We start from the raw sequence: 26,209 nt of genomic DNA on the forward strand, positions 1-26,209 counted from the left end.
TGTTATTGATTTGCTTATGACGCTTCCCCTGTATCCGTTAAAGCCTATAAAAGTTCAAAAGGACTAATTGTGATCAGTGTCAGAGATTAATGGAGGTGTGAACCACCGAGTCTCCAATATGAATATGAAAGCAGCTGTGCAGAGGGCCTCTTTGGCTCTAATGGGCAGGTTTCCCAGTCTGGCCTCTTCTTCCTTTTTTTTTTTTTTTGCACAGCTCATTATCCGCAGCATGAGTCCTTCACTCCATGGCATCGGAGAATGCTGAATTACTGCCCATCTGTGAGGGCTAGACTGGATATTGACCTGCTCTACATGAGGCTGTAATGTCCATCTGAATATGGAATGAATGGCCCTGCTTTCCTTTTTTCTTTCAAAGCTGAAGAGGCTGTGCGGTAGACAGGGGTGCAGCAGACCAATTTTACTCATTGGAAAAATCCTCACCTCGTTAGAATAAAGCCAGGGTTAATTTGGCACAATCTGCCCGTTCCCAGGCTTTCAATCAAGAGCCGTGTTGATCTCAGATTGAACAATGGATATTTTAGCTGCCCACCTGTTATGTAGCTGGACCTGCTCAGTATATACATTACAAAACGCTGGCACTACTAGCCGCCAGCGGTCCTTTCCTGAGGCTCCAATGAGCAGGAACAGAAGCATTTTATTGACCGTATAATGCAGACAATAGTAAATTCACTTGGATGACTTGAATAAAGACCACAGTGGATGCAACATTGGCACAAATAAATAACATTGCATTAAACATGAAATTGCTGGTTGAGAATTCCTTTCATCCATAGCACACAGACTCGTTGCTGAACATGAATAATAACACACTTTGTCCAATTATAAGGCAAGAAATTGTGTTAAAGAGCAATGATTTCCTCTTCCTCGAAGCCATACCAACATGTTCTCGGACCATCTGGAGGAGAAAAAAGCCATGATTACTATTTGAGGGGGAAAATGAAACAGCCTGTTGAAATCAATCTAGTCATCAATGAAACTGAGCTTTCTGACTGACATAGCCAGACCCTTGTGTGAATGCCAGTCATGATCTTGATGCAGTTTTGGTATAGTTCACTTTGATGCTCCCAGCCTCTCCACATCACATTGAGATCCTTTGCTGCCAGACGTGTTCCCCCTGACCTTTTATCGATTTCACTCTATGACTTCCTGCAGTGACATTCACATTCCACGCCAGTTATCCAGGAATCAATGGGGCCAAAAGATTGATGTTGCTATAGAAATTTAGATTTTTTAGAAAAGTTACATGCCCTTCTCTCAGAAGGTCAATCCTTTAGTCTTCAAGAATCAGATGAGGTATAGATCTAGATCTAAAAAGTTAAATATCAAGCAGAAAGGCATTTATACCCCTAAAATGCATTAAAAGAAAATCTTCTTATAATATGTAGTAAATGTTAACCGTAAGTTTCTTTATTCGTCGACACTCTTTAGGTAGTAAAATTTACTTCATTCAGTGATTCATCGGGTCTTGACTTTCTTCAATTCACCAGTGAATGATATGCAAGCTGTGACCCCACTTTGACTCCCATTTCCTATCTTTCGGAGTCCAATCTTGTCCCATCAAGGGCTCCAGCTGTGCCCTTTACCCCCTGAGAGGCTTGTGCTGTTGATAAAGGAGCTACTGGCATTAATAGGAGGCCAGCCTGGCTGCAGGATCACTGGCACAAAATCATTGCACCTTGGTCTTTAAAAGCTTTGGTGTGTAAATGGACCAAAATGTCTAAGATGATGCATGGCTCCCCATGCCAGGCCGTCTTGGCTGATAATGATGTTACTGTGTTGGCAAGCGGAGCAGCTCGACCGCTGCTAAATGGCTGGCCACGGGGTGACACAGGGGCTGACGCACAGAGGCCACACTGTATCTGGCCTTCTGTTTAATGAAGGTGTGAAAACCACACAGGCACAATTCTGTGGCAGATATTAGTTGATGTATTTGGTGCTGAAATCATCCGGCCCTGCAGTGTAATCTGAGCTGCTGGAGTGAAGCTCAGATAGCGTGAACATATCTCCAGCACATCTGTCACTCCTGCATTGTGACCCGGTATTGCAGAGCCGAACAGGGGAAGAAAATAAAGGGGAGCAATCAGTGGGTTCCATTCAATTGAAGTATTCTTTCTTCGCTGCACGTGCTGGTTTTAAATTGGACAGCTGCATGTTTTTATTAGCTTCTCAAATGTGTTGCATTGAAAGGTCTGCAGCTGCAGCGCAAATAAACATTTTAGCACCATGCTACAGTGCTCGTGAGGTGCCAGGAACATCTGATGCTGTAACGACTGAGCCACTGTGTAAAAATATCTATATCTTCATCATCTGGATATAACAACACAGCGCATCACTGTGTACTTTCTCAATGGTGGACACATTGTGCAAGATGAATTATACATGTTGATGCATTTGTTGTCCAAACATCCAGTATTTCACCTTTTTTTTTAATATTTTCATTTCAGCCCAGTCGTTTAAAGAGTTCTCCCAGCTGTTGACCACCGTGGAAGAAGAAAGACGACGCTTGGTGAGATTGTTTGTTTGTTTTTGTAGATGATATTGTAAAATGTAAAAAAAAACAAAAGAGAACATACGCTTGTCTCTGCACTCTGTGAGGATAAACAATTTGACAGAAATCGTTTATTTTTTATTTTTTGCTGTCATCTTCGTATTCATTTGGACTGGTGAAGTAAACCGAAACCAGCTAGGAGCGGTGGATTCTGTCACATTTTCTGTACAACCGTCTGTCTGAATCTCCAAAGCGTGACAAAGTTGCATTAGCAGGAACTGAAAGAGAAAAGCAGGTACAGAATGTATACACAGTACATCAGAATGCCCTGTACTTTACTCATGTACTGATTTTCACATGAATTCCTCTATGTTTACTCATTCCAGTGCACTTTCACTTTCCTGCTTTATAATTCAAAGTATGACGTTCTTAGCTTCATCTCCGTGTCGCTCTGTTGGTACAGAAAAAGCACCTGGGCCTGCACTTAGCATTTATTTAGTTAAAGTAGACGTTTTAGAAGGTGTACAGAGTGGCGCCTCGAGGCAGGAATTACCTCAGTCCACATACTTCAGCTGTGCATCTGATTTACCAAGTCTGATATGCAAATGAGATCAGCTGCGGGTTTGCCGTCGTTTTAAAACTACCCAAGACATTTTCATTAGGACTCTGTTCTCCATGAGGGAGCAGACTTTTAACAGCCACTTGTTTCAGTCTAAGGGGCTGGTTTTTTCCATACTGAAAAGATGAAGTTTGGTATAACAGTAAACGGGGAGCACTGATGGGGCTTTTTAGGAGAAACACATAGAAGTTTACGGTAATTCTAAGAATATGAGTGTAATGAGATTAAACCACTAAAGCTCTCAGACTGTGCATCATTTTCACATGGATGCGCAGAGACACACCTCTGCTCGACTTGAGGTTTTACAGTTTCAGCTGCTGAAATGCAGGCTCATCCTATAGGTGTTAATGTAAAGAATCTAATTTATGTGACCAAATGTGAGCGTTTTCCTCCTGACATTCAAAGTGCAGCTACATTTTATGATGGAAAGACTTGCCCTTTGAAGATGTGGGTCACCTCTGGGCAGGCCATGTAGCTTTATGGAATATCATGTCATCAATTTGTGAAGCGTAAAGGCAGCGTTCATAAATTTGTATTGGCCTATAAAGCATTTATTTTACTTTTTTTTTTTTTTCAAAACTGATCCTCGTAAATGTTTTAATGATACATAGCCGCGGCACCTGTGTCACTCTGTACTCGTCATATCTGGCTAATTTAGCAATTATACAGAGGTGGAAAATGTATTTTCTTGGAGAGAAACAAGATGTGACATATTTGCCAACACACTCAGTGGGACGTGGGGCTAGTTGGCTCTCACATGGTCCCTCAAACTGCGCTGGTATGTGGCTGTGACTCTTTCTGGTGCAGTTTGGATTTGATGGCTGTCGAGGATGATCAGGGCAGATTTCAGCACAACTAGTCTACTTTTGAGTGTATTTGCGAGAATCTAGACGACACCGCGATGGGAACGCTGCTAATATTGTTGAGGTTTATTTTTTTGAAAGAGAAGCATGTGATTTGAAAGTGTGAAAAGTAACCAAACAAATCAAGATGATAAGGAAATATATGGCTGAACTGATAACTGAAGTGAAATGACACCACAGCTGGAGAATTGCAAAATAATGGAAATAGTTTAATTTATCAAAGCAGCTATCGAGGCTATAGGATGCAGTACTTCATTCACCTGTGATAGATTTAATAAGTAAAAAGTATTCATAGCACACTCGCCCTCCCTGTTTCTGTATACCTCTCTACTTGCTTGAAAGGCATCCTTTTTGCATCATCTCCTTCTCTGCACCGGTAGGTGACCGCTAGCAGTCTTCTGATCACAGGAACACGGCTCTGATCTCTGCACTTTGAGCCCTTAGTTGATTGTAATGTTGGTGTTTCATGATGTAAAGCGTATTCTCCGCGTGCACATATTTTAAATCTCTTGGGAAATGTGTGTCAGCCTTGTAACTAAAGTCATATGTAAACCAGATTTTTAAAACCCCCATAATATGAAAAACACATTTTTTTTACATATAGTTTTTCAAGGAAGATTATTCGGAGGTGGAGTGTTCTTTGAAGTGGGAGCAACCTTTTTTTTTAAAAAAAGCTTCGCTGCATATGAATTTTCGAAGCTCATTTTTGTAGAAACAGGCCATGTATACCAAGTTCAGTTAGTCAGGCAGGTTGCCAGGACTGTGGCTTACATCAAGCATATTTCTATGTCCCAATTTCATTCACAGTTTACACAACAGTGTCACCTTGGCATAAATTCAGCTCCATTATGATTAATTGAAAATGCTCTTTTATGTATGTCCCAAATAAACATAGATACATCCCAGAAACTCTATCCTGATGTCCAGCCCATCCTGCTGCTGAGAGAATCTGGACAAAAAAGCTGATTTAGCTCAGGAGCTTACTAGTTAAAAAAACATCATGACCTCTTCTTTTTGATCCATGGTCTTCCCTCCATTGTGCAGTTTTTTTTCCTCCTGCTATTATTCTTTTGGCATTTATCTCCCCAGGTATGACATTAACTTTAATGGGAATAGGCTCAGTTAACCGTTTTTGAAATACTATAATAGCTTCTTGGAAATGTAGTGAGCATCACGTTTTGCAGTAATTCAGTTGTAATATATTGGAAATGCAGCTCTTCACATGCCTCCAAATTGAAATCACATTTTGAGCATTTGCTTCAAGGCAAAACCCACCTAAATTAAGAATTCCAATGTGCTATTTCCCCAGCCTAGGAAACAGTGTGAAGCTACTCTCTTAAAGCCAGAAACCAGAGAAGTGAGTCTCAAACGTGATGTCATCAGGGATTAAGCCTGGAGCTGCTCCATAGACGATGGATGGGAGACTGATTGTGTGGACCGACAGAATATTTGTTTTCTTTTTTATTATATTGTGGTGTTTTCAGTTCTGAAACAGAAAATGCACCAATATCCTCTCGGTATCATCTATAACATCTTCCTGAATTAAATGGATATGTTTGACTTAGACTTTAAAAATAGCAAATCTTAATTTTGAAAATATAGCCCCCTTTTCATTTATATTTTACAGCATACATTTCAATAGATCTTTAATAGCTGTTTGATTACAAATGCAATGACCTTCACAACTTCAGTCTATTTCATTAATGTATAATTTCCAGATATCCTAACTGATAAACTGCTTGAATAAATCATATATATATATATATATATATATATATATATATATATATATATATATATATATATATATGAAAAGATCCAGATGTGTCAGAACCTCCTCAAACGAATCATTCCTAAAGTTGCAAGCTGAAATGGCCCCAGTTGGTGGGACCAGCCATAAGAGAGAGGGGAGTTTGTAAATGCCCTGATGAAGTAAGTAATGTCCGACTTGTCTTTAAATCATGCCCATTTGTGGAATAAATGCAACGAGAATGCAGTAGTACTTGTAAAGTAGTCATAAACCCGTTGTGAGGATATTATATTCCGCTCCCCTGTTGTTAAATCGCTGTTGCACCAAACAAAACCTCTTTTTAAGTGTACTGGCCAGGATAATAGGCTATTCTGTGCTAGCAGAAACATAACTGATATATTGTTCTACGGCTGTTAAATAATTCATTGTTTTACTACAAATGTCGGTGTCAACAAACTAATTCTTTAGACTCCATGAGGAACAAAAGGGATATAGCGCGATGTTTGGAGATAAATGTCCCTTTCATGGCTTGCATTCATGTGTTGTCACAAACGGCCAGTCATATCTGCACACTATTCATTACATTTGATAAAAATGCAGCCAAGCTGAGCCGAGTCACAACAGTAGAGAGTGGAGAAGTCAGAAAGCAACGTTTGTGGAGACACTTATGTTGGAAGTGAATTTCACCAGAGAAATTCAGATTTGTAGGTGCTTTGTATGCTGGTTTCTGACAGCTGTATCATTGTCTAACAGCGTTTGTGAAATTGAAATACATTTTTTTTTTTTTGCTCAGCATGACTTTAAAACAAATAGCGTTTGTTTTGCTTGTTTACTTTTTTTTCAGTCAGGATGACGTTTTGCTACAAAACGAGAGTTGTTTTTAGGCAACAAGCCGAATGTTCACAAACGCTCATGTTTGAAAGTTCTGTTATTGGACCCATCCATCTTCCCCCCGTCCCACCCACCATAAGAAGCCCTTCTCAATATTTAATACTAGGCTCTGGCCATTATAGTCACATGGATGCGTTTGATTTGTGTCCACCATGAAAAAGGATCCTAGTTAATTACCCATTGGCGTTGTTTTTGTGCCAAGTGGCATTAAAAGAAATGCACAATTCGTATCCCTGTAAAACTTGATTTAATTTGTCACACTGCCATGACACTGGGCTGCACTGTAACATAGCATTGCTCTCCCAAACAGCAGTGTATGTTATGTTGAGCTGCAAAGAAACAAAATCAAGGATGACAGGATACAAACTCCACTGTAGAGATGATAGATGCCTGATTGTTGGGAGAGAGGTGTCAAACACGCATATTCAGCTGTCTGTCATTGGCTCAAACATTGTCAGGTAACGAAAGACCAAACACCTTTTTTATTTTATGATAAAGTCACATGAGAGCGCACACAGAGGTTAAATGTTTTCCAGATCACTGCTGTTATAGTGTGAAAGGCAGCTGACCAGAAGATTTCATCCTGTTCTTTATGTCAAACCAACAAACGTATGAAATCTAACATGGAATATTTAGTTAGTTGAGACTTGAGTCCCTACTATACTCCCACATGGTGGTTCTATTTGTACGGTTTCCTCCTAATAGATCCCGGCACATGTGTCAGTCGTAGCCACGCATTGATAAAAACCAAACCTGTCACATTCAGTGGGTCTAAACTTTCAGCCGCAGATCCCCCCCCCCCCCCCCCCCCCCTTACTCCCGTTTCACATCTGGACTGAATCTAGGACCTAAAAATAGAAGGACACGGACTGATGAGAGTCACTGGAACACAGACGTTTCAGAGCAGATGAAGAGTAAATGTGTTCGTCCCACATGAACCTTCCTGTGCTTTGTGACATGGTAACTAGCATGCTGTGTAGAAGCCTCTACTAGCTGTTACTAGCAGCACAAATTCTGTTGGCCTTGTCAAGCATGAAGCGTGTTATTGTGTGTTGTTTTGGCAGGCGGCTAAGCCTGAAATCTTTTTTGCTCTTGTACTTTGTGATTGGCTTACCGACTACCCGAGTGTGTTATTCCACAGGAAGGCTTTCCCAAATCTATCTTTTTAAAAGATGTCTGCCATAATTCCCTTGCTGATAACCCTTTCAGCAGCATAAAAAGTGAAAGTGGTTCAAGTTCTGCATGGCTTGAGAAGGTTCAGCACTGCTGAGCTCGGATGGCATTTAGGAGTGGAAGGGCAATGCCCCGATGTTGTGGCTTTTGGAGTGATGGTCAAATCCCCCCGGGAGGAAGCCTTTTATGGCTGCAGTGGAAAACAGATAGTGTTCCCCCGTTGTTGTTGTTTTTTCATTGAAAAGGAAAAAAACAAAATCAGGTGAAACCTCAACTCACGGAAAATGTGACTTACGCCTACATTCCATTGCATTTATTTTAATTGGATGGTCATGTGATCTAAAATAAATGGGTTAAGACTTAAGGAAATGTTAATTTTCTAATTATTGAATAAGAATGGTCAGAAATCCCATGTATGGTTTCCGGTTGTTTTTCAATGGTGAGATCCTTTCTATTACACCTTGCTGCTCTTGTAATGTGATCTGTACTTCAGTGACGGTGTTATATATTGATTAGAGCCGCGCTGTGTTGAGAGCATTTCCACACAAAGAAAGCCTCACCTAGACTTTAGTTCACAAATGATTCCTTAGAGTAAACAAAACTCCTAAAATTGCTCAAGGACCCGGTCATAAATGATGTGTTCAGTGCACTCTCAGCTGTTTAGTGTCTAATTTGTCTTCATATAAATTAAGAAAAAAGCGTGACAAACTGTTCGAGTATTTAACATGCCGTAGCATCAGTTATATGTGTGAGATACTTGTTGTAATTCTGTCCCCCTTTCCTGCTCTTCCACGAGATAAACAACAAAACCCCTCACAGTCCCTTAAGTGCTGATTTACTGCACTGCGTCGCATTTATTTCCCATGTTGACGGTTTTTCCTTTGGTTTACATTTTCCTTGACAGCCTTTAAACACGTTCAATTATATATCATGTGTCTACGCCACGGATCTAAAACCCGAATGGTATTAAAGTGTGTCACTGCTGCTGTTTTTCTCAGGATTTAACAGTGCACTAACGCTGCTCTGTGGGTAACCAGTGTGCTGGCCTGTGAACTGAGGAATGTCCTGTTGACCCTGAAACAACAGTGTGAAATAAAGGCATTCATTGTTCTGAGCAACATCCACGCTGGCTTGTTTAATCAAAGTCTGAAAAGTATGTGGAACCGACCATCTCAGCTAAAACAAACCTCAGTTAACATGTGCCATGGTATCACTGTGTATATCATTATTCGCCTTAGGCACAGACAGACAATCTGCCTGTTTTCAGCACAGATACAGTATACATATATAGAACTATGATTACATCTTGGCTGGCAAGCGAGTTTAAATTCAACGTCTGTCTCACAATACATAAATAAATGTAACGTTTATGCTGTTTAGTAGAAAGAACAGGTGTTTTATTTACATCTAATGTGATTCAAAAATTACAGTTAGGGTTTTGTTTTGGCAATTTAGGCTCTGGGTTTCTTTTTAATTGCAGCTTAGTGAAGGGTAGAGAAAACATTTTATCTACTTCAATTTAACTAATTCATGTAAAATTCCCACTTTAGTCTCATTAAACCATTATAATTGTTGGAAATAATAAGCACCTCAGGCAAAGAACAAAACGCCTCCAGTCCTACAGAATTTCCGGCGAAGGCAAGGAGCCCCGGTGAGATGCAGGTGTCGATCTCCAGATCACATGTTGAACCAGGAGAACCAACCTGACAGGAGCTGATGAATGTCACCGTTTTAAAGCGTGGTCATGCTGCACGGCAGCGATTCCTTTTCCTACCCGCTGCTCTCGTGTCTTTCTGCTCTCCGCTTGTTATATGTCACTTCCGTACGGCAAGGTCACAGATGCGTCTGATGGAAAGAGTTTTCTCTCCTCATGTAAACAGTCCGTCTGGAGACAGCTGTTTCTTGGGAAGTTTGGAGAGCAAATAAGTAATTTAGACACGAGGAGAGCCGTTTGCTGACATAATGTGTTTCCTGCCACTCATCCCTTCTAAGGAGGGAGGCGATCCCACAGAGCCGGGCGTCTCCTAGGTGAGAATTTTTATGTTCCCATACATCAACCTGAAGGTTCGCCACATTAATTAATACATGAAATATGCTGCTTAAATATCTATGTTGCCACAGATGACAAATGATTTCACTCACTCAGCGTTCTCTGTAAACTTCCCCTGCCAGCTTTACGCACTCACTGACAGCTAGCTACATTTTTTAGGATCCAATTGAATTTTTTATGACGACGGTTGCATTGGTGTTGTAAATGTTTAGTTTCGGGGCAGTGGGACTGCAGTGTGGGGACAGCTGCACATTTGGATAACCACTCACACACCTGACTGACAGCAGAGCTTCCTGCTTTGACACACCGCTATCATGAGTAAATAATAACACTATGTTTAAGTTACTGTTATTTCCCCCCGCTGACTTCAAATTTAATGCGATGTGTCTGCAACAAAAATGTGCGAAGCATTGCCTTGGGTTGCCATGCCGACGCAGTGTGGACTAGAAGCTGGAGAGGTGCCAGTTTGCCTCCTTGGTGCCGCTGAGGTGCCCTTGAGCAAGGTTTGACCGGACTCCCAAACTGCTCCCTGGACACTCTGGAGTAGCTGCCCCCTTAATGCAGCAGTTACATTTCAATGAACTCTGCTGTGCACGTGTCAAAAAACAGTTGATTTAAATCTGTGTTCCCCAAAAAAAATGGCGATTTGTTCTCCGAGTACCACGGCCCTGCGTTTGGGAGAAAGCCGTTTAATACAAAGATTTACAACACATCACAGGCTACCAAACTGTACTCAAAACCAACAACACAAAATCCTCAGGGGGGTCCACAGACCAGCTACTCTGTCCTTTTCAGCGGTTGCTTCATATCCTTGCTTAACTGCTTACTCTCCGGTGAAATGTGTTGGGCAAATGTGTCACATCTACTCTCACACTGTAGAAGGTTTGCTTTTATTTGGTACCTCCATAAAAGTTAGGGGAGGATGACTTTTTCAGCTCGCAGCGGGTGCCAGGGCTGCACCTGATAAAGATTTAGCTCTGCAATGAGAGTGTATATACACACACACACACACACACACACACACTCTCCTCCAAAACAATGCAGACTAAAAGTGACTGATACACACAGCTATAGCCTCCTCTGTGATAAAGGTCACACAGCCTGAAATGGGACGTTTAATTCCGCCATGATGATGGGGGCAATAATGTTTATTATACGTTTACCATATTAATTAGGTTGCAGGGGGTTTTGCTCACACCTACTTTAATGAGTTCGGCAAATTCCTTTTGGTTGCTGCTGCTGTGATTGTGATCATTGGTGCGAGCGATGCTGATGTTTTATTCCATGCTGCTGGCTGTCATTAGCTATATTAGGGCTCAAGACAAAGAAGTGCCGATGTCCACTCAGTGTTTTCACGGAAGGAAAACACACCCACGTTCGTTCACTTTGAAGCTCAACCAGCAGCACTTATTAACGTTCCTCGGTTGTGTCACCGCTTAATCAATCGACATTCTCGTTACACTTGTACGTTCAAATCAGATGCATTTCAATGTCAGAGTCTTTAGTTGATCATTAACACACAACAGCTAAACGTAGGGGAGGACCAAACAGGACAATGAAGGTCACTGTTTTTACCCTAAAATTAAACTTCACGTAAATGTTACGGCAAATATTCACCTTCCATTCACTTCCATTATATGGCTGCATCACCATATAAGGCATCAGTCGTCCCATTAGTTTGAATATAATTGGTGCCTTTAAGCTGCAGCATTAATAAAAGTGGCATTAATGACCAAAACACAGTAGCGTTTGAGCCTTTAACCAATATAAAATCCATCATTTTGATGGACCTTTTGTAATGGTAACATCAAGTGTTTTTTAATCTGTGGATGCGGAGTGATAATGACCCATAGTACCTGGCATACTAGCATGGCGTTACACAAACTTGATGATATTGTGGTGTCTATTAAAGGAGTTGCTACGGAGCCATCTAGCAGCGAGGTCACAAATTGCAACCAACTGAATATCCCTCCGCTCACCCCTCCCTTTCCAGCCTTCAGGTCACGTAGAAATGAGAAATGTCTTTGCTAATGCCGGTGTTTGGTTTGTCCATTCTGGGCTACTGTAGAAACATGGCAGACACCTTGAATGTATATACAAACGGCTCATTCTAAGCAAACAAAAACACAATGATTCCTAGTTCCAGAGTGTTATTATGCACTAATGAAAACATGCTTATGAATATGATATTCCGTTGCTGCCAACTAATACCCCTTAATTCTACACTTTGCTCCGTTAATGCGTGTGTAGGCAGTTATGCCAAGTTGGCTACACATAGAAAATAAACAGATACACTGAAATCATAACACTGTTGGTCCATGTAAATCACAGTTTGGTAATTCTTAATATTTTCTCTTCTTTGTGATCTGTTTGTCAGAGGCTATAACTACATTTTCATGGATGGCAGAATTCAACTGTAAAACACAGCCTGATAAAACACCTTCTTGTCAAAGCCCAGTTGCCCTTTTCCAGAACTCTTTACCCTGCTTGCATCCACGTTTGATTCAGTATTTTTATGTGAGTGTGAAATTGCTGGACAACAATCCCAAACACATTTGAATGAAGCAAGGTTACTGAGCAAGCTTCTATGCGTGTGTGACTATGTGTGACTTTGTGTATGGGTGTGTATGTGTTCATATACAAAGAGATTCAGTTGATTTGCAGTGAAGCAGCAGGGATTTAGCTGCATTAAGATGGCTTTTCTTTGTGAGGACATTGTCAAAACGGTCCGGGGGGGGAAAAGCCTTTAAAAGTTATTTACTACCCAGTTACAGACTTACATACCGCAACCAGTGTGGTGGAGCAAATCACCATTAAATACAATACAATGAGTAGAACCAACAGGCATATAAGAACAGCATTGCACCAACAGATCCCCAGGAATGAATCTCACACATACAACCTGCCTGTGTCTGCACTGAAAGCCATTTCAATAAATCTGAACTCTACATATTATACCATATAATGTAAACATTTGCAGAACACAAAACATGGTTTCCTAGCAGTGTTTTCTGAGCCAATGAAGAGATGCATTGATGACTCACCATAGCAGAGTGCTTATCTCTCCGAGTTCTGTTTACGTGAGCTCACTGTGAAGAGAAATTGGTAACAGAATATACTGTATGTGTTGGAAATGGGTAGATGCGTGAATGAGGCAGAGAAGACTTGTCTTTTCAAACTATTTAGCGAAGATATTCATATTCTAACAAATTTGGAAGATACCAAAGGCAAATGACAATTGGCACACTCGTCACTATTCAATTTGATCCGGCTTTGGTGGCATTCTGAGCTGTCTCTGCATATTAACCTCAGAGCGACACTTGATATTTGGACTGGCAAAGGCAGGAGTCGGGGAAATATAGCACATTGACATTCCTCCCCCTATCTGCTATTGGAATTGCTTAGCACTCTTTGCATCCTTTCAAGCATCACACTGTGCTCACTCATATGGATTAAATCCTGTTTAGAGAAGCTGTTGCTGAGGGCATTTGGCACATTGCCATTTTGAAAATGATCCATTGAGTGTTAAATATGATTGCCTGTTTCGGTACAAATCTCAGAATCGGCTTATTGGAAGTGAATAATCAAAAGTGATCTGAAATATTGATCATTTTTAATCCTGACGTTCTGATTACAATGCCTTTTGTCTAAATTCTTTGCTTTGGATATGTGCTTTTATTGCCCCTGTCAGGACTCGACTGATAATTCATTAATCAACTATGGATAATTGATTTGTTTTTGTGAACATGTAAATTTAGGCAAAAATGTATGCAATCATTTAAATAACTTGCATTCAATTCTAAATATCACATCATACTTTCAAAATCAAAAGTCCTTTATATTTAATTGCCCTTTCCATTTAACTTAAAATGCAAAAAAAAAAAAAAAACTGTGTGTTATTTGAGATCTAAAGAACGGTAATATGGTAATATGCAGGCTCAATTAGACTGAAAGCTTGGGAGATAAGACGGAGGAAATTACATTATCACACTGGCAGAGTAGTATAATTCTTGCTGTTGACACAGTAGATAACATGATGACTTCGATATGACTGGGGGATTATAACCGCTAGGTTTGATGACCGCCGAATGCCCTCCACACTCCTGACGGAGCATCAGTGTAACCAAATTGCCTTGGTTTATCTGACAGAAGCGTTGTCCTCCTTGGGATTTTTCAATGCTTCTAAATCATGTGGTGACAGCCGGTAATACAGGTTTCGAGAGATTATGTTATGTTAAATAATTTCAGCCAACGTCCACATTTATCACAAGTTACTGATTATAAATAAAAGATACTTTTCATAAGTACATTGGTACACTTGGTCGCATCCCAATTTGAACATAACCCCTAATTATTATTATTACTTTCCTTGCATTTACAGCACACAGCCTCCTATGAGTGTGACCTAATCCATTAGACCGCTAAATGAAATGTCTATGTTTTAGAATCTGGGTAAAGCAAAACTGGATATGAGTTTGTCACACCATTGACAATGTGTTATTAACCACACAGCCCAATTCCAATGATTAACATAGATGGGCAGGTTTATAAAATGAATCTGCTCTGGATGCATGGCCAGTGTGTGAGCGTTAACATATGCACAGACACAGTACTTACAACACGTGGGCCGTCTCACGGGTGTACGCTACTTTTGCAGAATGTTAACACACATGTTTGATGGGCATAGCGCACCACAGATTCCCACAGGAACTTCCAGTTCAGTCTTACGCTATCCTTGTATTAAGAAATCATTATTTTCTAACATGTTTAATGGGTTGAGAAACAAATTATAGATTTTAGACTTAACGGGCCACAAATTTGGGACAAATATCACGACGTAATGAATGCACACTATTACAACAAAGCTGAAGTTTCCACTACAATACAACAACATCCCACAACGCTGTGTGTAAAAGGAGATGGAAACACTGCAGGCTCACAGAGAATGCAGCTTCCTTTTGAAGTCACTCATTCTGGTTGGGTGATGGGGCTGACAGAGTTATTTTGGGACAATGAAAATGCTGTGATTAATGGTTCAAAACAAAGGAAAACTCTTTCCTGAGACGCTGCGTGTGTTCAAAGGACTGTAGCAGGGGAACTGATAGTCCATCCGAGCCGACACCTCTAAATGAGTGCTGGTATCATAGATGTATTATAGAGCTCAGCCCTTAGTTTATCACGCACACTCACCTCACAGAATAACACCTTAAATCAACCCTAAAAGCCATGCCATTTGTGACGGTGCCTCTTGTTGAGCAGCCCCACCAGTCTGATGTCATCTGATCTCAGCGTCTGAAATCCCATCTTTGGGAAATTCAGAAGCACCTTAATGGCCCCTTTCTGAAATGCCCGGTCGCAAGGATGGAGCGCAGACTGTAATTGGCACAATATATCTCACCTAATCTCTTTCCGTCTGGACTGAGAAGGTAGAGGCTCCAGGAGAGAGGTTTTACTCGAGGCAGAATGAAGGAGAGGTCACCAATATGTGGTGACATACCTCAAATATTTAAATGCATTGCAGTCTGCAGTTGTAAAGCTCCCTCATCTGCTGTGCTCTGTCATAATTCAGCCAGGTTTGTCGATGCCGGTTCACGGCTCACATACAGAGGCTCCATTTTCTTCTATTTGAGCAAAATCATTGTTGAGTACTCTATCTCTCATCACTGCGGTACTCATTCTGGGTCCCCACAGTAGCACATTGTTCATTGTCACAGGCTGAAGAGATATTAATGAATGTGATTGCTCCATCCTCTACCTGTGTTTTGCATTTGCATTTGACTTGGCCTGGATAACTCTCTCAGCTATTATTGTCTGTGTGTCATACATTTTCTGGCACATTGGTAAAGCCAGACCATTGTAATGAAAGTGAATGACTACTAGATTGAAAGTTCATGTGATATTTCTTGCGTCTACTATTAATTTTGAATTATTCAAAAGGTTGCAGTAAGTCGGATCACATCTTTCACTCTGACATCCGCCTGTCTCCATTTTCATTTCAGATCCAGAATGCAGATGACGTGTTGATTGCTCCCTTGGAAAAATTTCGGAAGGAGCAAATCGGTGCTGCGAAGGTAAGAGACTATCTACATGGCACGTACAATTAGCAGCCGAACAGAGGAGGGTATGCTGTGTGTTCTGACACACTCGCATCTCCTCCTCACCCGCTTCATCTCCTGCTGCAGAATTGTTAATTAAAAGGAAAACATGACACTGCCAAGAGAAGTGGTATAAACAAAGACATAGGTTTGCAAGTGTGAAAAGAGGGACCATCAGTTTGAAAGGTGGTTGGGTTTAAGTAGTTTTCAGTTTAAAGTGGCATATTGAAACAAACCATTATCTGTCTTTGGCAGACGCGTTCACAAAGAGCTGAGGGTGTTACGTTCCCCAAATACTTCAACACAAAAACACATTAATGAACTATTTCACACAGTATTTCTTTTCATCTTTTTCTATGCGAATGTGAAAGTCTTCATCATCACAGTGCCATTCTACCCTCGAAGATACTCCTGTAAGATCCAGACTTTTTTAATGCTTTTACAATCTGATTACTCTCGATTTAAAGTATCTAATATATGCCATTCACCTTTTTTTTGTAATCGGATTACTGTAATGCTGTTTTATTCAATGCATATTCCCTAACCTATTGGACCAGAGAGGATTGATATCAGCAGGGGTTTCTGCAGAGTGTTGCTCGAAGGCATTCCTGCTTCCACAGTGGGTAATGTTGCTGAGGCCGGCATTGACTGCAAAGGACAGTCTGTGTGGGCTTTTTCGCTACAAGCTACGCTTTCATTCCCGGCCAACGCAAAGGCCTGAAATGAAAGTACAGCAGCTTGTTTGTGGTCTTTCCCTTGATGAGATCACACATGACCACATCGGCCCTCACACAGATCTCCCACTGACTTTCTGAGTCCACTGCTAACTCCACACTGGACTCTGAGAATCATTTGCACATCTTTACGCAACCCTCAACCTTGATTTATTTTACATGACTTGACAGCCACTGGTCTGAAAAAGTAGTCATTTTACTGTACACCATTGGTTTCTTCACAAGCCAAGCTGCAATGTAAAGGAACTATTTCTCTTCTCGGTGCAGAGGAGTGAAGATCAATCACGCTCCTTTTTTTTACTGCCCAGAATAAATAACCATTGTGGCTTTGTGTCTCCACCAACAGATGTATCTAGCGTAATGCCATGGTACATTCAGCTGCCATCTCGTTCTCTCATTGTCCCCCTCCATCACAGGGTTCACTGTTATTGTACCGACTCTCTATGTTTATAAAATGGTTTCTTAAAAGCCACGGCCCCCGTCACTCCCACTACCTCTTATGTCCTCCGACCACTTCCTCCTAATGGCTCTCTCCTCCTACGGCCCATCCCCCGCTAAACATTAGCCCAACAAGAGTGAGATAAAAGGCAGACATCACGAGTGACTGAGCAACTTTCCACTGTTCCGAGAATCTGGAGAGATCTGCAGGCTGCCTGACCCTTCCAGTTACTGCGCTTCATGTCTGAGCGTGTCGGATGGACAAACGGGGGAGCTCTTGCCTTATTTGGGTATACTGCGAGTAATCCCACTGAGGTTACGTACCAGTGTAGCAGCTTCTGAGGAACAAGCACAACACTTCCACGGCCGTAACACAGCAGCAGATTGAATGCAGCTCAACAGGACATATTAGGCACAGTCTGTTTCACACACGGCTGAACCGAATGTTTTACAATAAAAAGCTCAAACTTTGCACAGCGTCTAACAAATACACAGCAAGGAGGCCATGTGAATTCAAACAATCATGTCTTCTCACTGGGACGTGGGTTTGCCGTATGTGCCGCCTGCCAAACCACAATGCAGAACCAGGATGTCACTTTTTTTTCAGATACATTTGCTGTTTCGGATGCATTTCTGTGAGCCGATGGTTGTCTTACTGGGAAAGAACAATACATCCAGAAGTGAAATAAAGAATGAGAAACAGTTCTGGTTTCGGGGCTTGCTACTTGGACCTGAACTCTCTGAAAGTCCTGCTGTTGTAAGGGCTAGGCGTGTAGATTGTTTTTCCACAAACTGAGAAACCATTGGAGTTAAACTGCCTGACGCTGATCCGCACTACTTGTGTGTGTCTGTGTGTGTGTGTGTGTGTGTGTGTGTGTGTGTGTGGGGAGGTGGGTTTTTTATGGGCTGTCAGATTTTTTAAGGCCTTAAAATTTAAAAAGACCCCCAGGCACACTTTCTCAAGAAAATACCAGGGAATCTAACTGGTGGGTGGCATTCCTGTTCTCAGAAATTTATACTCAGTTTAAGGGTCTTCAACAGTAGGGGCACCATAGGGGTCCGTCGCTAGCTCACTGTGATTAGTGCAAACAGACCCAGATGGTCATGATAATTTGAGCCATCCTCATCCTACAAAGGGTGCACAGACATCAGATGAATCTTGGCTAGTTCTGGTCTCCAGAGGCAGAAATTACTTTTGCATTCATGTTATAAAATCCCCAAATATGCTAACCATGACGCGACGGAGAAAAGGGATCCATTTAAGTGGTTTGGAGATATGCTCGCCAGCTGTGGCCGACACTAAAACAATCAATATACAAACAAATATATAGTACATTTATACTTTGATTCATGTTATGGGTAAATCAGTCAGTCAACTAACCCTAATCATCTAAGCATCACTAAACTATTCACACTTTTGACTTATCACAGTGTAGTTGACATCGCTGCTGATGACTTAAACATAATGCTGCATAGACAACAAAATGCATGAATTGATATATTTATTTCCATTATTCAAATGTATGTCCCATCATGTTCCACTGTGCTTACTCAGTAAAGCAGAAACCCCCATTAAAACAAAAGTGTGTTTTTTTATTAAGTTAGTTAGTGATTAATGGGTGTCGACCAACCATGAGCAAAATTAACCAAAACTGACCTCATTCTTAAGGTCAACTAATCTCATTGTTTTATTCTGGTTTACATGTTTGTTTTTAACCTGATAATTCTGAGAACAGTTTTTATTATAACCTTTTAATGACCTGACAGTATCTGCTATGCACTGCAATTGAACAATGTGGAATAATTTTGAAGGATGGGCTAACTTAACTTACTTATTCTATTTCCTTCCGGTGTATTCACTGTTCTCTGGAGCGACACTGAACACAGACTGAGTGCTTATGTTTCACGTCATTCTCTTCTCTGTCCGTCTTCACTGTCTCTGGGTTTTTGTAAAGCCGAATTGTTGCAGACATGAGAAACTTGTGAGATTGGCCAGCAGTTAAGGTTCACTAACTAATGTAATCTTCATCCTTTAAAGTAGAACTATAAGTTTGTCTGTTAACGGAAAAAAACATACTTTTTACTGATTATAAATATCTGGATCGTCTCAATGCTGACATTAAAGAACTTCCTTTCACTTCAAACATAATGAGGGTAGCATGAGGGAGCTGCTTAGTCATCGCTGACCAGCGATGTAGTCCAAAGGGAGATCTATTTTTCTCCCTGCAGCTTTGATCTCAGATCAGATACAGAGGAAACGTCTTAGTTGTTACCCAGCAATGTGTTCATAGTATATGGAGCTTTTTCACTTGTATTTGTATTACATGCCTCACACACACACACAGACTAATATATGTTTTTAGAAGTCTGGGTATTTGTTTTTCAACTCTTCAGAAGCAGATGTTTTGTAATTATTCCGTGTTTATTGGCCAACTTCTTGCCGTCTGTGATGTCTCCTCAGGAAGTGGGACTCCAGGTAAGGAGGGAGACATTTTTTGGCTTGTGTTCTTTCTCTCTGCGTCCCCCCGGTGGAAGCGAGACCAGCTCGTGTGTGGTGGAGCATCAAAATAAGCCGGCTATTGCTATTTAATCGCCATTCTGGACCCCTGCTCCAATTAGCTTTTCTCTAATGAGCTCATAGAGATAGGTTGCAGAGTTCTCCCTTTCATGTCGCTGCCAGGGAATCTGTGTGGTGAAATACACTGTGCATGATGCCTCGCCATTGATGTTTGATGGAAGGGAGGAAGTGTTGTGTGGTATCTGGGGTTCTCTTCCTCTATATGTACACACACACACACACATTTGACCTCCCTTGCTGCTTGCAATCTGTTACCATGGTGATGAGAGGCTCAGATATGATGGCCCTGAGGCTCGTTAGGGCTAGTGTCAAACTGGCGATGTACAGCTAGCGTCCAAATATTCCTGCTGCCTTCTTCGAGGCTGTTCTCAGCACCGTTCCTTCAGCACGCTGAGAACACCTGATGTTCCTCCCCGCAATGTTACTTGAGCAATTAGCAAACTCCCCCATACTACAGCTGGAATCAAAGCGCTCTTAACATCAACATGAGAATCGCCGGTTAGAAAATTCAACTACAGAGGAATCTGCATCAGAATATTGTCTTCCTGCATCTGATTTATTCATGAGGGCGAACAAAGCAATCAGATGAGGAAATCTCCCAAGTGGTGGATTCATGTGTGTTTTGTGCACCACAGAGTGTTGGGAAGTGCTCTGGCTTTATCCCTTGCCAGCCAGCTGATTACTCCGGGGGCGATGGCATTAGTTTGTGTCAGAAACTCCCTCCTCGTGTGTTCTTCGGGGTATATTTATCTATCCACGTCTATGTCCTCTGCCACCACATGTTGGGCTTCAAAGCCTTTGTCTTTGATGCTTCCACTTTCTCCAGGAGAGTCATTGCAATTCAAATGGCCCATGTTCCACTGTGATTGCCGAAACATATCTGAGGGGGGATGCGTTCACCGCCTGGACTAACACCTGGTGTTCTGCTAGGCTATCATTAGGGAAGCGCCAGTTTGTACATGTCCTGCCTGGATCAAAACAAAGCAGGACACTTTGGGTGACTTAATCAGGCTGGCTATGCCTCACAGATTCACTGCAGTCTGAGTCACTCCCCACTCTTTGTAAGTGTGAAAGAGTTAGTGCAGACGTTTGGAGGAGGGTTTTTTTTAGAGGAGCTTTTCTGGCATGCTCACACTGGTCAGCAGTGCTGGGAGATTCCTGCTGTGACTGTGGGGCTGAGCTAAACCTAAAGCTCTTAATTTGATAATTTGGTGTGTGTGTGTGTGTGTGTGTGTGTGTGTGTGTGTGTGTGTGTGTGTTGGTATTTTCCCCAGGGCTTCAGTTGCTTGCTCACAAAATAATGTCACGTCAAACAGCCGTCAAGATGGGCGACAGTCGGCTCCCTTTTGTTCTCTAATAAACAACACTCAATACTTAGGGGAAATTTATTTCCTGTCACCTGGAAATCATATTTAATCATATGTTTATTTTAATATCCATCTGTTTATTTTTACCCTTTTTTTGGGGGGGATAGCTGGTATATACAGCATTGATTTTTATGTATTTTTTTTCCCCACTCCTGAAGAGATCATTCCTTGCTCAGACATGACGAGACATATGGAAGTAAGATGCTACTACATGAAATTATCTATTGATTTTTTTTGGTGCTGTACTTGTAATAGTTATGAGGGAGGGTCACGGTGTCTCGTGATGAATTCCACCCGTGTGTTTAACTGCTGTGGAGGCTGCTGAGGCAGAACACTGTTCTAGGTCATATCAGGAGCTAGAAGGTTACGCTCGCTACATTTCAGGGCCATGGGAATGAAAACAAACAAGCAGGATCTGGTTACATCGACAGTTTCCTCACACTTCACCCCCCACGCCCCTTATTTGGTCTCGCCACTAGCCCCTTTATGAATGTTTGCATAGCGAGATGGGCATTTAGTGGGCAACGCCTGGTTTGGAGGTCAGCTTGCAGATGGGACACCTGAATGCCCTCACACAGACAGGTTCGCTCTGCTTGGCCAGAGTTTGATTAAGGTCTGCGAAGTGGATCTTTTTTTGGGGGTAAAATGTTCAATCTCTTACTCCATATGCTTTTATAGATTGGCATCTGGCATGAAAGGCCCATTTCCTCTTCCCTTCCTTTGAGCCTTCTGGGGCACCCTGTCTGAATCCTGGGAATCGTGACTGTAGAGCTTGTCTTGTCTTTGCAGGTGGAGCGCAACCAAGAAAGGAAAATGCAAAACATCCAGTCCGGGCTGCGACTGCATCAAATGCATTATGCTTTTGATGATATAGGCTTACGTATTTTCTTCTATGACTTTATGTCTCCAGCTAGGCCACTGTATAATGCCCAGTTGATGATGAATAATCCTTATTGACCATGCCGACATTGTCTTCTCGTCATTACACAGCATGCCTCTTTAGTGACCTGTATTAATCTATTGACAGGAATTTCAAGTGACATGTGGCAAATGGCATGAAAATGTAGTGAGACCTCCACCTAGTGGCAGCTCAAACATGCACACCCACATCAGGAAACACGTGACACATATTTGATGAAGCCTTTCATGTGCACCTTTTTTAGGAGGGGAAGAAGAAATTTGATAAGGAGACTGAGAAATACTACTCCACGCTTGAGAGACACCTCAACTTATCATCCAAAAAGAAGGAAGCCTATCTGCAGGAGGTAAACCCAAAACAAACGTTCTGATCTCCGGACATGTCTTTGAATAATGCTTTTGTTATGTCTTAGTGTCTCCTAAAAATAAAGCCAATATTTGTGCACTTTTCCTTCACTCATTGCTTCCCCATGCACGGCCCGTTTCCAGGTGGTGTTAAGCATTAACTCTGTCCACTCAATGCTCTCCCAGTTTGGACCGTGTCTTTGTTGTGGATCTGACCCTGGCTTGTTTACTCATTCTCAGGCAGACACGCAGATTGATAAGGAGAGACAGCTCTTCTATGACGCGTCCCTCGAGTATGTGTTCAAAATACAAGAAGTGCAAGAAAAGAAGAAATTTGAGTTTGTTGAGCCGGTAAGAAAAGTATCAGTTTGACTTATTTCTGTTCTCAGCTGGTGTTGAATGCATATTGAGGATGAAGTAGTAGCCTTTGCCTTCTTTTTTTTTTTCGAAATACTGGGTTCTCTTTCTTAGCATTTGTTTCGTGCCTCACTATGGGGAGCACTTCCTGGGTGACCTTATCAAAAGCTCAAATAACTCCTTAATTGGCTGGCACTTGTGATGCCTATTTATAGAGGTGTTCCTATATATTAGGCTGACATAGCATCACCGATGCCTGTTGATAACTGTGTCATTGGGTGCAAAGCTAAATGGTCCACGAACTCCAGTGCACAACATGGGTAGTTAGCAATACCGTCAGTTAGCTATACCTGCTAATATACCTCCAGATTAAAAAAAAGGTCCTGATATATGCATCCAGGTAGAAGCAATCCTGTCTATTGGGTCCAACATAAAAGTGACCAGGAAGCATGACGTTCTGTCAGTGGTAAATGTCTGGGAATGTGAGCAAAGTGAATGTTTAAAAAACCAAACAAATACACTCCCATATGTTTACACCCGCTTGCAGCTCACCCAGAACCCAGGCCAGAAAAGTACATCTCCAGGCCCCGGGTAGTGGTGGGGAAAATGACACGGCTCAACCTCGTCAGTGATGGATCAGGCCACAGATACGATGGTTCATCCTTGAACATTTGATATAGCCGGTCTCATACCTCATCCTAGAAATAAAGCCAGTGATTTGTCTGATAGCAACTCTGTTTGTGGGATCCTTCATGTTAGAGATGGGATCAACAATACAGCCAGCGTTCCCCCAGCAATGGTCAAGGATGTTTTTGCGTTATACAGAACATAAGATCAATATCTGTCAGCCATAGGGATCTACAACTTTCTGAAACTTTTGCAATATCCAGCACATAGAGTTGAAAATATAAAATGTTGCCAGATTTGCAAGTAAATGTATGAGACTATAATCCTGTCTAATAAGAAGTTAGTTTTCATTGTTTGAATCTAAAGAGTTTGACTTTTACTCTGACTAATTGATTGAAAACACAGAATTTAAATAAATTGTGTACTTTTTAGGCAACAGAATGATAATTAAATCCACGGTTGAAAAATAAAAATCACTACAAACTGGATTCCCCACGTTTTTGAGTTACTGAACGATGATAATTGTGTGATTATAGTGGTGATTATCGTTTTGGGTGTTCAAAATGGACCATTTTATGTTGCAGTGTACCTTTTTTTTAAATGTGCCTTCTCATGTGAATTAGTAATCGAGCTCTATATTAACTCAGTAAATCACCCTTAAATATTGTACCTCTCCAGCTCCTGGCCTTTCTTCAGGGTTTGTTCACATTCTACCATGAAGGATACGAGCTGGCTCATGAATTTGAGCCGTACAAGCAGCAGCTCCAATTCAACCTACAGAACGTAAGTCTCAACACCTCAGGGTTTGTACACGAAGGCAACCAGCCACGTAATCAGATTCTGCAGCTTATCATACCCCCATGTAACGAGCAAGAGTTTTCACAAGTGGATCGCTGTGCGATTAAATGAGATTCTTTGCAAAACATAGGATCGATATTTTCAGAGTGTTGTATTGCAGGCATTTACTGCAGGTCATTTAATGCTACTGTGTCAAGAAACGGTTAGAATCGGGAGTAAAACTACAGCTGCTGCCGTGCCCTCTCCTTCCATCACCATGACCTCACCACTTGCAGCCTGAGGGCTCAAATTTCTCTCTGACCCAGAATGTCAGTGCCGCTGCCCTGACAATTTCCACTTCGTAACCCTCTCTCCACGTCCTCAGATGCAGAGGGCTCTAACTGGAGTCGGAGAAGGTGAGGCTGTCTCAGCATCTCATATGAAACAGCCTCCTACTGACCTTTTTGAATATAAAAATAAAAATAACGAATTCTAAAGAGCATTAATGATTAAGTCTCTGTCCTTATTTTGGGTCACCTCAAGTGTATTCTTCCGATATAAATGGAGTTTACTGGATTTAGATGCTGCAAACAGTTTGTCAATAGGTTCCTTCCCCCGGGTTTTCTATGCCCTTGCACAAACTTGAAGCGTTTATCAGATTTTATTTTTCCTTTTATTTGTTTCAGTCCGTTTAGTACTTGAGATTGAGATGAGAGATTGCAGGGAGGACAATGCAGTTACACAAGGCTTCCTCTGTTAATGCAATTATAATCATATCCGGCACAGACACGAAACAACTTTGTGAGCACAAAGCAAGAAGTGGAGAAGCTGATGAAGAGGATAAGGTCTGCAGATCAGGATTACAAACCTCCAGGCCAGTGGACGATGGAGGGCTTCCTGTATGTCCAGGAGAAACGTGAGTCTTTCTAGCCCCCCCCCCCACTGCCCAAACTCCCTCATAAGTGCATGGTTTTACATCCATCACCATAAACATGCCTTCAGTTTTTTCCCAGGCCTCTGCAGACGAAATCCTCTCACACAGAGCTCATAATTCATCCTGTTTAGCGAGTCACTTTGATGTGCTCTCAGACACAAGGGAGGAGATACCCAAATGGTAGATTTTTATCAGCAGTGATAAACAACATTTGATTCATTGCACTTTAATTGCAAGTTGATTTTTCAGAAGTATTTCCAGAACCCTTTGATTCAGAGAAAAATATTTTTGTCTCAAGCACTATTTTCCTCCATTTTTCTTCCCTAGGCCCCCTGGGATGCACTTGGACGCGTCACTACTGCACATATGAGAAAGGCAGCAAGACCTTCACCATGAGCAACACTGAAACTAAGTCGTCAGGGAAACAGGTAGGTTAGCTTAGTTTCAGTTCAAATACAAATGATACATAAAAGCTGAGGAAAGATTGTAGTGAAACTAATAATAATAATATGCGTGGGTGAAACAAAGAAGTCCCTTGGAGGTTTATAACAATGTCTCAGCCTGAAGAGAAAGAGAAGAGAAATCAAGATGATAGGACTGCAACCTGGGAACAGAAAACAAAAGACTTGTTAATTCAAGGTGGACAAAAAAAGAAGGTTCAAACATAACAAAATCCACAAATAACAAGAAAGGGGGAATTTAAGGAATGAAAATAAACTTAACAGAGAAAGTTTTGTACATGATCAACTGAACAGATTCACTTCATTTACAGTCATTCGCACATTATGAGACAATGCCGTCCTATACGTTTGGATGATTGCATTAATAAAGGGAAGACGTAACGAGGTGGGAAGTTCACAGAGGCATTCGAATGTGTCCTTTTTTTTCCGTTTCACTCTATATTTATGAATGTATGGTTTGTTTATTTTTAGAACGGTCTTGTCCCGAACCAGCCGGAGATGTTCAAGCTCAAGTCCTGCATTCGGAGGAAAACGGACTCCATCGACAAGCGTTTCTGCTTTGATATCGAAGTGGTGGAGAGGTCTGTGATTGTCTGACCCATCTACAGAAATGTCTTGCCACTTACCTTGACTGAAAACGTAGACAAAACCTGATCTGTAACACTGTTCAACCTGGTACCTATTTCCCCATGTTCTTCTGTGTAGTTGATGAAGTGTAACGCT

The 26,209-nt window shown here is 41.5% G+C and overlaps 1 protein-coding gene across 4 annotated transcripts in view; it reads left to right on the forward strand.

Annotated features, from left to right (window-relative positions):
- Positions 1 to 26,209, forward strand: part of arhgap42b (Rho GTPase activating protein 42b) — a 54,794-nt gene that overhangs the window by 17,801 nt on the left and 10,784 nt on the right. For all 4 annotated transcript variants that reach the window (XM_084019491.1, XM_084019492.1, XM_084019493.1 and 1 more), the window contains exons 3-10: positions 2,466 to 2,527; positions 15,855 to 15,926; positions 22,231 to 22,332; positions 22,571 to 22,681; positions 23,993 to 24,097; positions 24,878 to 25,007; positions 25,353 to 25,453; positions 25,958 to 26,067. In XM_084019491.1, the coding sequence (XP_083875617.1) occupies positions 2,466 to 2,527; positions 15,855 to 15,926; positions 22,231 to 22,332; positions 22,571 to 22,681; positions 23,993 to 24,097; positions 24,878 to 25,007; positions 25,353 to 25,453; positions 25,958 to 26,067 (793 nt within the window). The remainder of the gene's footprint in view (positions 1 to 2,465; positions 2,528 to 15,854; positions 15,927 to 22,230; positions 22,333 to 22,570; positions 22,682 to 23,992; positions 24,098 to 24,877; positions 25,008 to 25,352; positions 25,454 to 25,957; positions 26,068 to 26,209) is intronic.

This window comes from Eutrigla gurnardus, assembly GCF_963514095.1.
Source record: "Eutrigla gurnardus genome assembly, chromosome: 10".
NCBI lineage: Eukaryota > Metazoa > Chordata > Actinopteri > Perciformes > Triglidae > Eutrigla > Eutrigla gurnardus.